The sequence below is a fragment of the Anguilla anguilla genome, chromosome 15 (genome assembly GCF_013347855.1).
Source record: "Anguilla anguilla isolate fAngAng1 chromosome 15, fAngAng1.pri, whole genome shotgun sequence".
NCBI lineage: Eukaryota > Metazoa > Chordata > Actinopteri > Anguilliformes > Anguillidae > Anguilla > Anguilla anguilla.
In genome coordinates, this window is record NC_049215.1 from 19,281,182 (window position 1) to 19,295,752 (window position 14,571).

General features: G+C 38.7%; 1 protein-coding gene across 1 annotated transcript; it reads right to left on the minus strand.

Moving 5' to 3' along the window:
* Positions 1-8,600: 8,600 nt before the first annotated feature.
* sowahca (sosondowah ankyrin repeat domain family Ca) lies at positions 8,601-14,565 on the minus strand. Its single transcript, XM_035393546.1, has one exon. It carries the CDS (start codon positions 14,171-14,173, stop codon positions 12,131-12,133), a length of 2,043 nt encoding a protein of 680 aa, XP_035249437.1. The 5' UTR covers positions 14,174-14,565; the 3' UTR covers positions 8,601-12,130.
* Between the last annotated feature and the right edge of the window lie 6 nt (positions 14,566-14,571).

The following is a 14,571-nucleotide window of genomic DNA, read 5'->3' on the forward strand; positions in this document are numbered from 1 at the left end:
AGTTTTTGTGTTTAAATACATTTATTAGATTAAATGCATTCTGTGACAAGGGTTATATACAATAATTTAATGCTTGCATACTGTTATCATGAAACTTCTTTTGTACCTTGAAGTGTAATCTTGAAGAAAGTCAAGACAAATGGTAGCAAGGATTTCAAATAGCATATCATATAACTCTGTCATCTTATATGTAATCCAGGCCAAATTGCTGTTCTTTGCTTGAGGTATGTTTGTGTGTGTGTGTGTGTGTGTGTGCGTGTGTGAGTTGCATTTACAAAGTGAAGTTTGATCACAGTAATAGGGTGTAGTGAGACGTATATAATTGCGTGGAATGCGCCCATTAAACTCTTGTGGTGTTGCTATGGCAGCCAGCGCAATGCTCCAGCTATGGCTGTTACTATGCAGACTAATGTAGGTTTTATTTTCCTCAAAGCCTAAATGGGACCATTCAAACACTTAATGCCCCCATTCCTACTTTAGTGAGAACCACACCATTCATAAGCCCTTTTTAAGTAGTTATATAATCACACTGAGAAATCCTTAATTCTCTCTTAATAACAATGCTACCCCTTTTAAGAATAGTCACCATAGATCAGATGCAAGCCAATGAAAGGCCAAGCCATCAACATCATCAACATTTGCTTCATGTGTGTAACTTAGTTACACGGAGCCAGTAAGCGTCAGACACAGATCAGCTTTGTTTGTCCAGATGAGTAAAACGTGCCATGATAGGAACTAGTCAAATATTGCCTTAGGTGCTCTGAGGAGCCTGGTTAGATGAGCATTTGGTTTTGTTAGCCATGTTCCTGATTTTCTCAGTCTGATTTATTCTCACTGACTCTGATTCATAGCATTATAACCTAGTTGGCTCACACAGTTCAAAGACTCAAACAAGCCACTGCAAGCTGTAATTCTCCTGCACTGACTGAGGACAATTTGATCCGCACTACCACATTGAAGCACGTTGAAGCTACATTTCATTCATAGGCATTCATTTACTTTGTATATCTACTTTGTTCTTCACATTCCTGTGCATTCTGGTTGACTGTCACCTCTGATATTGGGAAAAGAGATGCATTTATTTTATTAGTTTGATGTATTTAACCTTCAACAGGGATTTTCCTGCATTGAAATGTCTAAGGCAGGCCTCCTAAGTGTTTTGTCTAAGCCGCCTACAGGAGAAATTGCATGTGGAAAAAAAAGAAAAAGGCAAGCGCGAGGTACAGTTTCAAGCGTCACAGCGAGGGGCATTATAGCAGATTACCATAGAATGAAGCCATCTTCTTCCATTTGTGCTTTTTCTGCTCAGTCTTTCGCAACTGTTCTGGATCACACTCTTGAGGACTCAGGTTTATTACTTCTACATGGCCATAAGAATGCATGTCCAGTATGTACAACCAATCTGTGCATTTGTAGTGTGTTGGCCTGGCATTGTCATTTGCATTTGTGTACTTGTGTAGGGCATGTTTCCAGCCTAAGGCATGATAATGTGCGCTGAGTATGTGCAACTGAGCCGTTTGTTTGCAGTACATCAGCCTGGAGTTGACATTTGTGTTCCTGTTTGAGGCCTAAGGAAGTAACTGTTTGAGGCCTAGGGGGGTAATGTTTAAGCACAGTCTTTTTTCATGAGTAAAGCCCATGTGCCTCATAATCTGATGATGTGGCTGGTCTCACATTACTACTGGAAATGTATTTCCTTAACATTAGTATATGCAGGGGAAAAAACAGTGCACACACATTATAGAGCATTTTCATTTACTGTTACAATTATTCCACACATCTGTTTTAATCATACTGACCAGGTGGTATGAATGTAATATCGGACCGTGTGTAATTTGGTTTTAATTGTATCTGACTCGATTAAGTAATTAATGTAATTGAAATGGGCAATGACTACTGACACGTCAAAGCTGTTTTAAGTAAAATTGAATTGTGCGAGGCTAAAAACTTTTGAGTAAATTAACAAATTCCCAGAACTGTTAGGTTCATAGTGACTCTCCCCTATTTCTAGATCATTATGTGCTGTGATTGGACATAATTCCCTGAAAATACCAAAATATGCATTAATGGTTTATGCAAATCTTTTTACAATGGAATGAATGGGACATGGTTTGGGATTTGGCAATTAATATGCAAATATCCGAATTATGCAATAATTATGCAATAATCCATTATGTAATTAAGTGAATGTTACTGTATTATCATTAACCTACATCATTTTTGCCTATCTGTGCAGATTTAACTGAGAAATAAAATTCTGAAAAGGCTTCAATGTTGTTAAGTACAAGTAATAACCAGAGACAAAAGGACAGTGCAAGCATTCTTCGAGTTAATGTATAAAAATAATTCAAATACAGTAAGCTGGCTTTCATGTTGATTCACAAAGTTAAAAGGGTGATTAATATTGTACTCCCAGTATTCAGTGACAAACATGAAATGGATTTCAAGACATATTAAAATTTTAAATATCACTATTCCCGTCGACCTCCTTCCAATGTGTAAATCCTTCAGTATAGGCCATATTTCCCCTCAATTGAGGCACAATATAAAACTCTTCAATCAATATTTAATTAAATTGTTCCAATTTTTTTTTTGTCACACATTACATTTTTTATAGCCTATCTCAATGCATTGTGGTGGTCTTATGAAGACCAGAATTCTAACTGTAGCTAAATACAGGGAGACAGCCTGTCAAGTTGATGACAGGAGTAAAGCTGGATCGACCACAGTCGCTGTCACACAAAGTCATCACCTAAGCCCTATTTTGAGCCAGGAAAAACCCTGTTCAAGAGTGTTAGGATATGTCTATAGATTTCAGATACTGCTTGCAGGGGTAGTATGTGTACAACATATTCACAGACTCACAAAAACATACACAGACACTTTTAAGCCAATCACATTATTGTTAATGAAATGTCCTTTCTGTTTTTCTTATTTTTACAACCAACAATTTTTGGTTCTCCAAATATTCCCAGAATGTTTGAGTAAATGATCCCACACATATATTTGTCCAGGTTTCTGGAGGTTCCAGATTCTTCCCAAACGTTTATGTAAGCTGGGTCATCATCTTTATATTTTTTTAATCCTTATCCACTGTGTCAAAGGTCATGTTGTGGCCCTAGCCTTTGGAACAGATTGCCGGAGGGACTGCGGGGTTCTGCGTCTGTGGACACTTTCAAAAAGAATCTCAAGACTTACCTTTTTAGCATTGCTTTTGGTTAGGGCATCCATAGTCTTTTGTAATCATTTTAATCTTCTTAAATCATTTTATTAATTTATTTTTTATTTTTTATCCTATCTTTTATTAACTTTTATATATCACCTGATAAAGTTCTTTATTTTCATTTTTGTGTTCAGCACATTGTGTTGCAAATTTGTATGAAATGTGCAAAGTATTAGAGCTGTACTTCTTACGGCGTATCATTCCTTATTAGCTAGACATAGCCAGTGATGACATAGAGTCTGCATAGAGTACACATGTCCTATAAGCTTTTGGAAAAACACATTTGTCTTGCTTATTGGATCATGTGAGATAATTGGCCTGTGACTGTGGAAAATAAGGGTTGAAAAGGGAAGAGAGTGAATGTTTTGTACAGTGACTCATTGGGCTCACATTCATGCTGTCAGCTGTTTTTTTTATGCCTGTCGCGTGCAACTCCACGAACCACATCCAACTGCCTGCCCTTGAATCAACACCAGGATCAGTCTGCTGTGCGGTGCCGACGCACTCTTTTCCTATTTGAACTCATAAGCAGCCAACATTCGTTCTGCGCATAATACCCTTTGGCCGGAACACTGAGGAGAGAAAATGGAACACTTAAAGGGCCTACTTTGTTTTTAAAATTTCAGTTTTATTGTACATTTTTAACTGGACCAGATGGTTAGTATGAATGATGAAGGATAGTATAACATTGCTGTACATACTGCTTTTGAGTTACTTCAAGTGCATTTATTGCTATACACCACAAGCTTTTGAATGCTCTATATCTGCCATTGTAACGCTGTCAGATCAACAGAAACTACTCTAAAATATCTAAAATATCTTTCAAAGCACAGACTTTGTTACCAAGTTGAGTTTTATGCGTTTCAGCCATTTCACAATTCTGAAGCCACGTCCAAAGAGAAAACAGCAGCTGTGGAGAGTGAAAACTCCCTCTTCATTCAATCAGAGTTGCCATGGTTTCACTGCGATACAACCAAGCTGAGTAGGGGAGCTGCGCATGATGTCATGTTTTGCTCAAAACTTACTAAAGTAGTTAATATGAGCGTACAACAGCTTGCATCAGACAGATGATAAGACAAACTGAAGATAATTAATTAAGATTAAACATTTCACCATTTCTTTATTTCTTGCAATCTGTGAAATGAAAGTAAAAATGCTCATCTAAAATGGACGTCACATTTTGTCTGAATCTGGCAACTATTCAGGGTCACAGGCTTTCAAGCATAACATCAACCTTATATTGATCTATAGAGATCATTTTTGAAGCCAGAAGAGTAGATTTAAATATCAATAAGGGCAACCAGTAATTCATTAACCTATTTTATTTTTTTTTTTTATTTCAATTTGGTGTCTGAGTGCATTAGAGGTAAACAAGTGTGACTATTTTTATTTCAGCCATCCTGCCATGAGGAACTGCTCTGAAGTCAGCTCAAGGGCAAAGTCATAACATAGAGTACATACCTATGGGCTCTGTTCATAAAGGCCACATTGAATATTGTGTCTGAAAATAACTGATTTCTTTATAAGCTTTGAACAATGTTCTAATATAATGTAAACCAATATCCATACACAATATCCCAAATGCCAGCACTGAGCACACCTCTTAGGCATAATCTGAGATTTTTTAAAGACAATGATAACTGAATATGTTTGACTGCCTTTATTTGGTATTATTTTTCATTACAGTGGAATCAGTGCTCAGTGTGCTGAAGTAAAACAAGTGGCCTTAAAACCAGGATTTAAAAACACACTGCAGCCTGTAGGAGTTAAAAAATAAAAATAACCGTGACCAAATTCTTGTCTTCATTCTGCATTGTCATTTCTGCATCTCAGCGCTTGTCAGATCTATTCACTCTCTATATTTGCCAAGTATATTTTCATAAATGGCATGACACCATTCTGGTAAAAAAAAAAAAAAAAGCTTTTGAAGAGGATAAGGTGAGAAACTTTTGTATGATATAGCTATAAACTTATTAGCACACTGAACAGACAGTTGGACAAACTGGTAAGTGGATGGATTTCCAATCAGATCAGTGCACCAATCACAGCAGCAGGGAATCCCTGCCGATGCACACTCTGCTGGTTGAAATGTGTCATGGCATAGAATAAAATATAAAGAATTAACTTGAGAATACAGGGACGGTGTAACCATAGAATGGATTTGTTGGGAATCCTGGGATAATGTGGCTCTGAAGTAGAGTGAGTTTGTTGGGAATACTGGAACAGTGTGGTTGTAAAGTAGAATTGGTTTTTGTTGGGAATGCTGGGACATTGTGACTGTAGAGTAGAGTGAGTACAGCGGCTTCCCACGCCTGCTCTAGCCCATTCACGCCTCATCATCATTCTTTTACTGCACCCCACTGCACTCTGGGAGCATGGGCCCCTGGCAGCATGAAGTCCAAAACACAACACTGCTGATAAAGTATCAACTAACACAGAGTTACAGAGAGGATAAGCTTACATTACAGTACTGTTACTGTAATGAAACGGAGCAAGCCGGCTCCTGGTCAGGTAAACATGTGGCCAAGCTAACAGTATGGATAGTGACCATATGGTGAGTGATTCCCTTGACTGATCTATCTTGGCACAGCCCAGGTACCAAAGAGCAAACGAGGCTGTTTCTTATGCAACAGGCTGATGAAGTCATTTATCCCTTGAGAACAGTTTGAAGAAGATTAGCCTGTTAAGAGCTTGGGATTTAAAGACAGGTCAATAAGTACCAAACATCAGCTTTAAGACATACACACGCACGTTACATTTACCATCAACATCAGATAAGAATGAGTCTCCCTGCACAAAAGGATTACTGTTGTAAATTTAAAAAAGAGCTGCATTAACGGTTTAAACTGATGAGTATTGTGTAAACAGTCAGAAAATATGATGGTACACCAGCTTAGATAATTGCTACCGCGGTATGGTCCCTGAGAGAAATGACTGGCCCCTTTCAGAGGAGAACGAGGACTGACTGGAGCTGTCTGAACGAGTCACAGCATCTGAAGCTGTATGAAAGGCGCATTTTCCACTGAGCAGAAATACAGCCTGCAGCAGAAAGGATGGCAGAGTTTCTAAGAGATACGCACGCGCATTCAAATAAAGGACATTATTCCACTCATTGTGTATGTAGGTCAGGCTCAGGCACGATCTCTATAAAGAAACGCACAGGGCTAACCAAAGCCTTTGCGCTCACGCGTTATCCGTCAAGACATTGATTGCAGCAAATGGCGTGTTTACTTGGAGTATTTCCAGTGTTACACAAGTTGAAAGTCTCCGGTGGCTGTGGACCTGGTCCCAGTCATTTTGGAGCACAGCATGACCAAAGCGACTAATTGCAATCAGCTTGCTGTAGTCATGCGTGCAGTTACCCACTTGCTCTCCCCTCTCCTTACCTAAACAACGAGGCTCACAAATGCCATTTCTGTTATTGAAGAATTCAGAGAAAGAAGGAGAATGATATGAAACACAAAAGACATAACACAAGCTAGATAGATTCAGTTGGAATGAGCCTGAATGAGTGAGTGAACACCACACTGAATAATTCATTTTTTCAATAATCATTTTTCCTATGGAGGATGGAGATGCAACTAGTGGTTGACCTGCTTTACCCTTTCAAAGTGGGACAGGTTTAATCACTCTCCCACCCCCACAATGTCATGTAGGAATGTGAAGGCTCAGCAGAGTGATATTAAAGTCCCCCCACCTTCCCCCCATCACCCACCTCCCTTGGACACCTCCCTTTCAATAAAAAGACTCTTGATTCCCCAAAATCCCAAAGATTAAATGAAACAGTACAGTTCCTCTCTGACCTGGTAAAAAAACATTGAAAGCCCTTTGTGAGATGAACCAGAACCTCCATAAATTCACCTTAGGGGCCACTTCCCAGGTTCCTGTTATCAAGTGTATTTTGTCAAAAGTTTAATGCTGTGTCTAGATACACATCAAATGATGATAACATGTTGTGATTTGACCAGAAACTTCAAACAAAGAGCACTTTAATGGGAAAAAAGCTGAGACTCACTGGTCTTGCTACATTGGCTGAGCTGGACCAGAACACGTCACAACTGCTGAAGCCTCCAACACAGCTGAAAGGGCTATTGTTAGGAAGGGTAGTCTGAAATGTGTTTTGGAGGAGTGAAAATATTATTGGTTATTGAAGAGGGGGGGGGGGGGGAGAGAGCTCAAAAATAATTACAATGAACTCTTAGGTTTTTCTGGACAGTATTTCTTTCATTCACAGTGAAAGGAGTAGATTTATGCCCCCGTGAAATAAAGTGTTTGCAGTGCCTTTGCAAAGAAATATGTGTTTGTGGTTGGCCAGCGGTTTCCAGAACAGCTACAGTGTGGTTTGTTTGTTGCCTTGTTGTCAGATTACCCCCACTCTAAAGCAGCTATCTATGTACAGTGACTGGATTGTGTTTGGTGTCGACTCCTGAGAAATGGTTAGAATGTACTTGAAAGTAATAGATATTGAGAAACCAGATACTAACATTGTATATGATGATATCATATAACATCAATATGTGTGTCACGACACTGGCTTCTGGTGTCTTTTAGAATAGATTTTTAATTTTAATTACTCAGACTCTTGTTGATATCACTGATCTTTTTCACTTGTTATTCCACTAAATGACCACTTTGTCTTACAAAAACCTGGCTGTTCCAGAGAGAGAGCTCAAATCGTTTGAGCTTTTTGAGTTATAACTCTTATATTCTGGAACAGTCTATCCAAGAAAATCAGAGCAGTAAAGTCCTTCTTTTCCTTTAAACCTCAGTTACAAAGTCAGTTTGGCAAGCTTGCTTTTGGTTTTATGTGACATGCCTTTGGTTCTACCTAATCTTTTACGGATTTACCAACTTTGACAATGTATTTATTATCCTAATTCTGTCATTTTATTTATTTACTACAATTGGTGTCCTGTTTCTTTTTTCTATGCTTTGTGCAACTAGCTGGAGAAGTGCATTACAAGAAAAGGCATCATAGTAATATATAATAATACTAATACTAATACTATAATAATGACTTAGAAAATCTAAATTTATGACAATATAGAATGGAGGTATACTGTTCTCCTATCAGCATATTCTCACACATATTAAGTGATTAAAACTGATATTTCTGGTAATAAAGGAAACAGTAATATGTTCCATATACACAACATCAACATTCCCTCCATGTTCAAAGTTCTTCGGTTTCTTAAACAGAACAGTTGGGGAATGGCATCTCGGGTCTAACATATGAATAATAAATAAACAACACCTGCAGTAACTTCTCTGTAATTGAAGGAGTACACAATGATGCTGTATTATTAATTCAAGAACGCTGACATAAACAGAATATTATTTACGCGTTCAGAAGGGTGATACAAGCAATGTAATCAAGTTTACTTCTTAACCATTTTTCTTTTATTTTGACAGTATTATTAAGTCTGAAATATATAGCCCAGTTAACAGAACCAATCTCAAGTTTACATTTTATTTTTGGAGTCATGAGGAACTGTACTAAAATGATAAATAAAAAGGCAGAATTGAGAAATACAATTTAACATGTCTTGGTGTATCATCCTTTAATCTGCTTTTAAGTAATGAACATTTTGTCATTACATTTACATTTAAAAACACAGTTTGATTAAACAGCATGTGTGACTCCACAAAAGCAAAAAAAATAAAATAAAAAATCTACAGCAATGCAGGCCCATAGCTGTCTGTGGTTCACACATCGAAAGCTCTACATTTTGATTGATTACACAGTTAACCATGACTCATTTGGCCAAGTCATTTTTCTTACCACACAATGGAATTAAAAAATGTTACCACTAAAAATACAATTAAATCATGTAGCCTATGTTTTCCAGTTGACATATCCAGTACCTTAAAAAAAACACTCAAATAGAATTTTTGTTAGAGTTATTTTTTCTTTTTGTAAGTGTAAACTGAGATGCTACAAAGTTAGGTTATATCTGAAAACAAACCTAATACACTTTGTTAAATCTACAATGCCATATTAAAAATATATGCACCAAATGGAGAAAATGAAACCATTCCCAAACAAAGATAAAATAATAATTTCACAAATTTTGGGTTCCAGCCCTTTAAATCACACTTCCTGGATTAGTAAACCAGAGTAAATGTCTAATAGAAATGGGTTACAAAACATTAATTTTCAATTACGTTCTGAGGGATAGAATGCCAAAATTATGGTTAAAAAATACAACAGCACATAAAAACAAGGTACAGGAACTTATTTACACAACTGTACTTTTTACAATTGAATTGATAAAATGTAACTAGAAACAAGAATAAAAAAGACCACCTCACAGTGATCGTAGTGTGAACAAACATTAAACCAGCAGCTGGAGCTACATGTTTCATGACGTGAAGAATAAGGTTTACTAATATGATATAACAAGGTGAAAATGTGGTTAATCATATTTACAGGCATTTCCTTAAAATACGGTGATTAAACACTATTTTGAAATTTTGAGCCATTTTGAAAAAATACAAAACTGACTTTGAAACAACAAACTGTTACGGTACTTCACAGCAACACAAAATGCTCTGACTTTTGGTTTTTTGCTTTCACATTGTTAATGGAAATAACTGCGCTAAAAATCTTTATCACACTGTTAAACAGTGCTAAGCACTCTTGTTGTAGCAGTTCTGATTATTCTTCTTTTAAAAAGGTATTTAAACAATTATGGCTTTATTTTAATGTCTGAGTGCTCTGATGTCAAAATTCAGAGAAGTGCAGATTCAAAATTTAGCAGCGTTTTATAGAAGGCACTGCAAAGACTCATATTTTGGGTTAAACTGAATTCTGCAAGAACTGCAAGAATGTGTTATTTTCTTTAATCTGTCTATGGTACTGCTGAAGAAAGCACCTTCTATTGATTCAACCAGGTAATACAAAAATAAGTGTTTTCTCTGTTATGCATTATGAGGGCTATCCATTAGCAGATAATACCTAAAATGTATAATCCAGTAATCACCTCTTACCAAAAACAAAGGCTCATTCTAAAGCAAATGCCAATAAAAATAAATCTGAAAAAAAGAAAAAAATAAGCTTGCACACTGCATGAGAAAACTTTAATAAACTTAAAAAGTGCTGTAGACTGATAGTGCTGCCAAATAACAGACATTATTCAGTGCCACCTTCCAGAAAGAGGAATAAAAAACATGTAATGCAAGAATTAGTGTTATTACCGCAAGTAGAAAAAGAACATTGGCCACTTAAACATCTTTTACCCAACCAAGGTAGCAACAAGATAACAAAGGTAAGCTCAGAAATTAATAAAGACCTAACCAACACAGTGCTCCGATGCTGTACTCTTGCTAAAGTAATGTTTGGTTGGAGTTGAATAGTCACATTCTTGAGAAGGATTTCCATACATAGGGCCTACATGAGACATAATGTTCCCACCTGTTTGTTTTTAGTTATCTTAGTAGAAATAAGTTATTATTCAAAAAGTGAAAAATATGTTAGAATTTTACAACAACAAAAAATAATTGTGTCAATGTGATTTTTTTAAATGGTTGTTATTATTAATCAGCCTGTAATTCTGTAATTGGACCTGGGGTCACATACATACCTTCTCAAAATGCAGACCTGTGGTCTTACATAACCTCCATTTTGGTGGCTCAGTGGGTTTTCTTTCTTTGCAAGGACAACCATATGTTTCAGTCTTAATGTAGCAGCTATCGTTTTGCACCTTAAAACAGGGCATGATTAATTTCAGCTTTACACACTACTGACCATGTACCTTAGTGTCCCACTGATATAGTGGATGTTCATTCAATAATTTTCAGTAAAAAAAGAGATTGTGACAGATTTGGGGAGCATCCCTAATGACAGCAGCAACAAGATAACCCTTAAGGAAGAAGATTAATATTATCTGAGGAAAATGCAGGGACAGGAAAAAGGCAGAAAAGGGACACTTCTCAAACAGTGAAACTCAGGCATAAAAACATTAGGCAACCAGGTCAATAATGCAAACCTATGAGGAACACTTTAAAAGTAAACCGTATCTTGTACCATTGATCTATTCAACACAGAAATACAATACTCATCAGATATGATGGTTAGTGATTAAAAGGAGAAGCTAGTAGTTCTGTTATTTTAAATGCCGCACCAGCAGCAGATCAAGCTCTTATTTACAAAGTAAAACAAAGTAATTTGTTACAAATTAACTAGCTAGAATTCCACCACAAAACTGTTCATTGTTGAATCGCAATTAACTGATACGTCTCTTCAATAAGGTACCGGGACTGATGATAAGTTTTAAAGTCATACTTATGTCATAATGTCACTAATAGGATATCTTACAGTTTGTGTAACTATGACAACCAAAACGTGTCGCCGCGTGCAGTTAGGCTGACATTGTGGTTAACTATAGGCTAGCCAATCCACTATATAAATGTAAAATGTAAGCTTTAAACCACCTCACATTATGCGAATCCTGATATTTAAATTCTTTTGGATTTGGATTCTGTTCCGGTAAATTAGGCCTGAACACATTTTAAACTATTTCAACTCACATTTCGTTAATTACATTAGAACATAACCTTGCTGCAAATACATTTTATATCACACAAATGTGCAATTTACGAAGCATCGATTAACACACAATATCCAATATCTGACATTTAATTAATGTCACATTTTCCTAATTTCAGTCCGTTTAAATTTACACAAGCAAACAAATTAACTTGCTGTACATAATTTATGACAAGGTATGCGCATCAATACAGAAATAACCCCCCGGATTCATGCTTTTCTTTTTTTTTCTTTTTTTACCACGAAACGATTGGCCACTTTCTGGATTTAGGAATGATTACCCTTACAGCAATACAAATGCTAGGTGTAGTGCCATTTGGGCTTTCACAAGCCTATAAATGTACGTAATTCACTCAGTCTCATCCAAAGAGGTTAGAAATGGGCCGTGATTTTATAGGGCTCTTCACAGATCTATCCCCATCGTCTGTTTCTCGAAATGAAGTGCTGTGAATGATCTGTGTCCTGAATCGGATTTTGTGCAGCCTCGGCTTAATTTTGCTCATGGAGGACTTCCTGTACACGGCCATTGATTTCACGAGGCCCCCGCCGTCGCAAGCGTCCTCATCTGGATGATTAAGCAGCTTCATTGGCATCAGGTTAGAGGCAAGAACCTTTGATAGCCTCCAGCGCCCGGCTCCGCACTCCAAACTTTCAGCACCAGTGTCGGCCTCCGCCCCGATGATATCCCGTATGTCTTCAGCCACGGTGCCGGTGAGGTACTGGGATGCCTTCTTCCCGCTATAGTCCCTGGCCTCAACGTCGGCGTCATAGGCACCCACCAGAAGTTTGACCACCTCGATGTGACTATGCATTGCAGCCAGGTGTAATGGGGTGTACCCAGCGCTGGAGCGGGCGTTGATGTTTAATGGCACGACATGCTGCTTGGCGAAGTTAACCAAGAGGGCTAGCAGCTCTTGTTTGCCCTGCTTAGCCGCCCAGTGTAAGCAGGTGAAACCGGTGACAAAATCTTTTTTCATGACGAGGTTCGGTTCACAGGCGAGCATACGGTGTAGGCTCTCCCACTGCCCGTCTGAAGCACACATCATCCACTCATGCTCCAGGGGGTCAAGCGTCACTGACCCGCCGTCTTCGTCCGTGGTCGAAGATACCAGGGAGGCCGAGTCGCTGTCACTTTTGACAGAGTCTCTGTCTCGGTGCCTGGATGACAGGTACGTGGAGTTCCTATGCACCATGCTGCGCCGGACCTGGGGAGAGCTGTTCATCATTAGTTCGATGAAATTCTTGCGGCTGCTTTTCGGCGTGTTGTCGCTCCCCGATATACTTACAGAATCGAACTGTCCTTCATCCGTCCCGTCCTCTGACAGATTACTGGACAGAAAACTGCGCTGTGACCCTCGGGAGACTCGCCGCCTATTTATAAACTGTGCCTGGGGCGCGCCTTTGCCAACCGCAACCTCGATATCCTCTTCGCTTGTTTTTGGCTTTGGCTTAACTTCCATACCCGTTGGCAGTCCATGGTCAATAATTCCCCCCGTTGGCTTGTCGTGTTCAAGTTCATTTTTAAAAGCGGTTTGATTCGAAGACTGGTTGAGCTGCCCTGACGTCTGTGCACGTTGCACTTCTAAACCTCCTTGGTCAGGGAGGTTGAATACTGTACCGTCGCCTTCCACAGGTAAAGGCGAAGGCTCAATCACTGCAATCCGTGGAATACGAACTTCAGGAGCACTTGTATTTTCACATTCTTTCTCGCACCCAACTTCTTTCACATCCCCGGTTGTCTTTGTTGATCTGAACTTTAGTACATTTCCCATTGCCAGCGAACTATCCGCCGGAGATATACGAACTGAATTAGAATGAGCAGTCGTAGCTGAAGTTTTACCTTCCAAAACAGTCTGCACTTCCGCGCCTTTCCCACTGTCAGTTCCGCAACCTGACCTAGGTAATATTTTTCGTTTCGCATCATCGTTTGCAACAGTTTCCAAACTCAAAGATGACTTGTCTCCATCATAGGATGTTGACATCGCTATCTCTGATGTGCAAATATTTGAATTTTCTTCACATAAATCGTTTGATTGAAAAGAATCGCCATTATTTCGATCATTGATTGCCTTGTTGATAGCAACACCTTCGCTCTGCTCCAGAATGGAAATCTTACCCGCAGTGATTCCATTGCCGTTGCATTCTCCATCCCCTCTCTCACCAGTTCGCTTCACTGAACCCCTGTATTTCTTTTTCAAGCACACGATTTTCACCCCATTTTCCACTTTCACAAAGGCCACGTTGTCCACATATCCTTTGAACGTCTCCTTAACCAATGCCTTTTTCCCAGGGTCGCTTGGTAAAATGTATTTAAAATGATCAATCAATTCCACGTTCCTAACCCTCCCTCCTCGTTCCGTTAGAAATTGTAGTATCGCTTCTTGTGTGCATTCGGTCGCCATTGGATTTTAGACCGTTATACACCTAGATAACTAGAGTTATGTCTTGATTTCACCGTTTATAGCTGTTAGCTAAAATTGTATAATAACGATATACAGCATACCATCGCTAATAATGTCCTGGCTGTACCATTGATGATCGCAGCGTCCTCATCACCTCCCGTGTGAGGCTGAGCAGCAATATTATGTGCGACCAAGTGGTGTGCCAGTGTGTCAAGGCAGGAGTGGGAGCAGGAACAAAACAACAATCCCCGCCTCCTAGCAACCAACCCATTTTGGAGCACCAAGGATAACGTTGGAGATTCCATTTCGGCTCAGTAAGCACTTTCATTTCAGCTAAGCGTAACCTCCTTTCCAGAGCCGAAATGGCATCAATTTCCATCTTTCAAGCCCCCCTAAAG

What these genes read in the sequence shown, in the direction of transcription:
- sowahca (XM_035393546.1), bottom strand. Translation starts at nt 14,173, where the DNA reads ATGGCGACCGAATGCACACAAGAAGCGATACTACAATTTCTAACGGAA.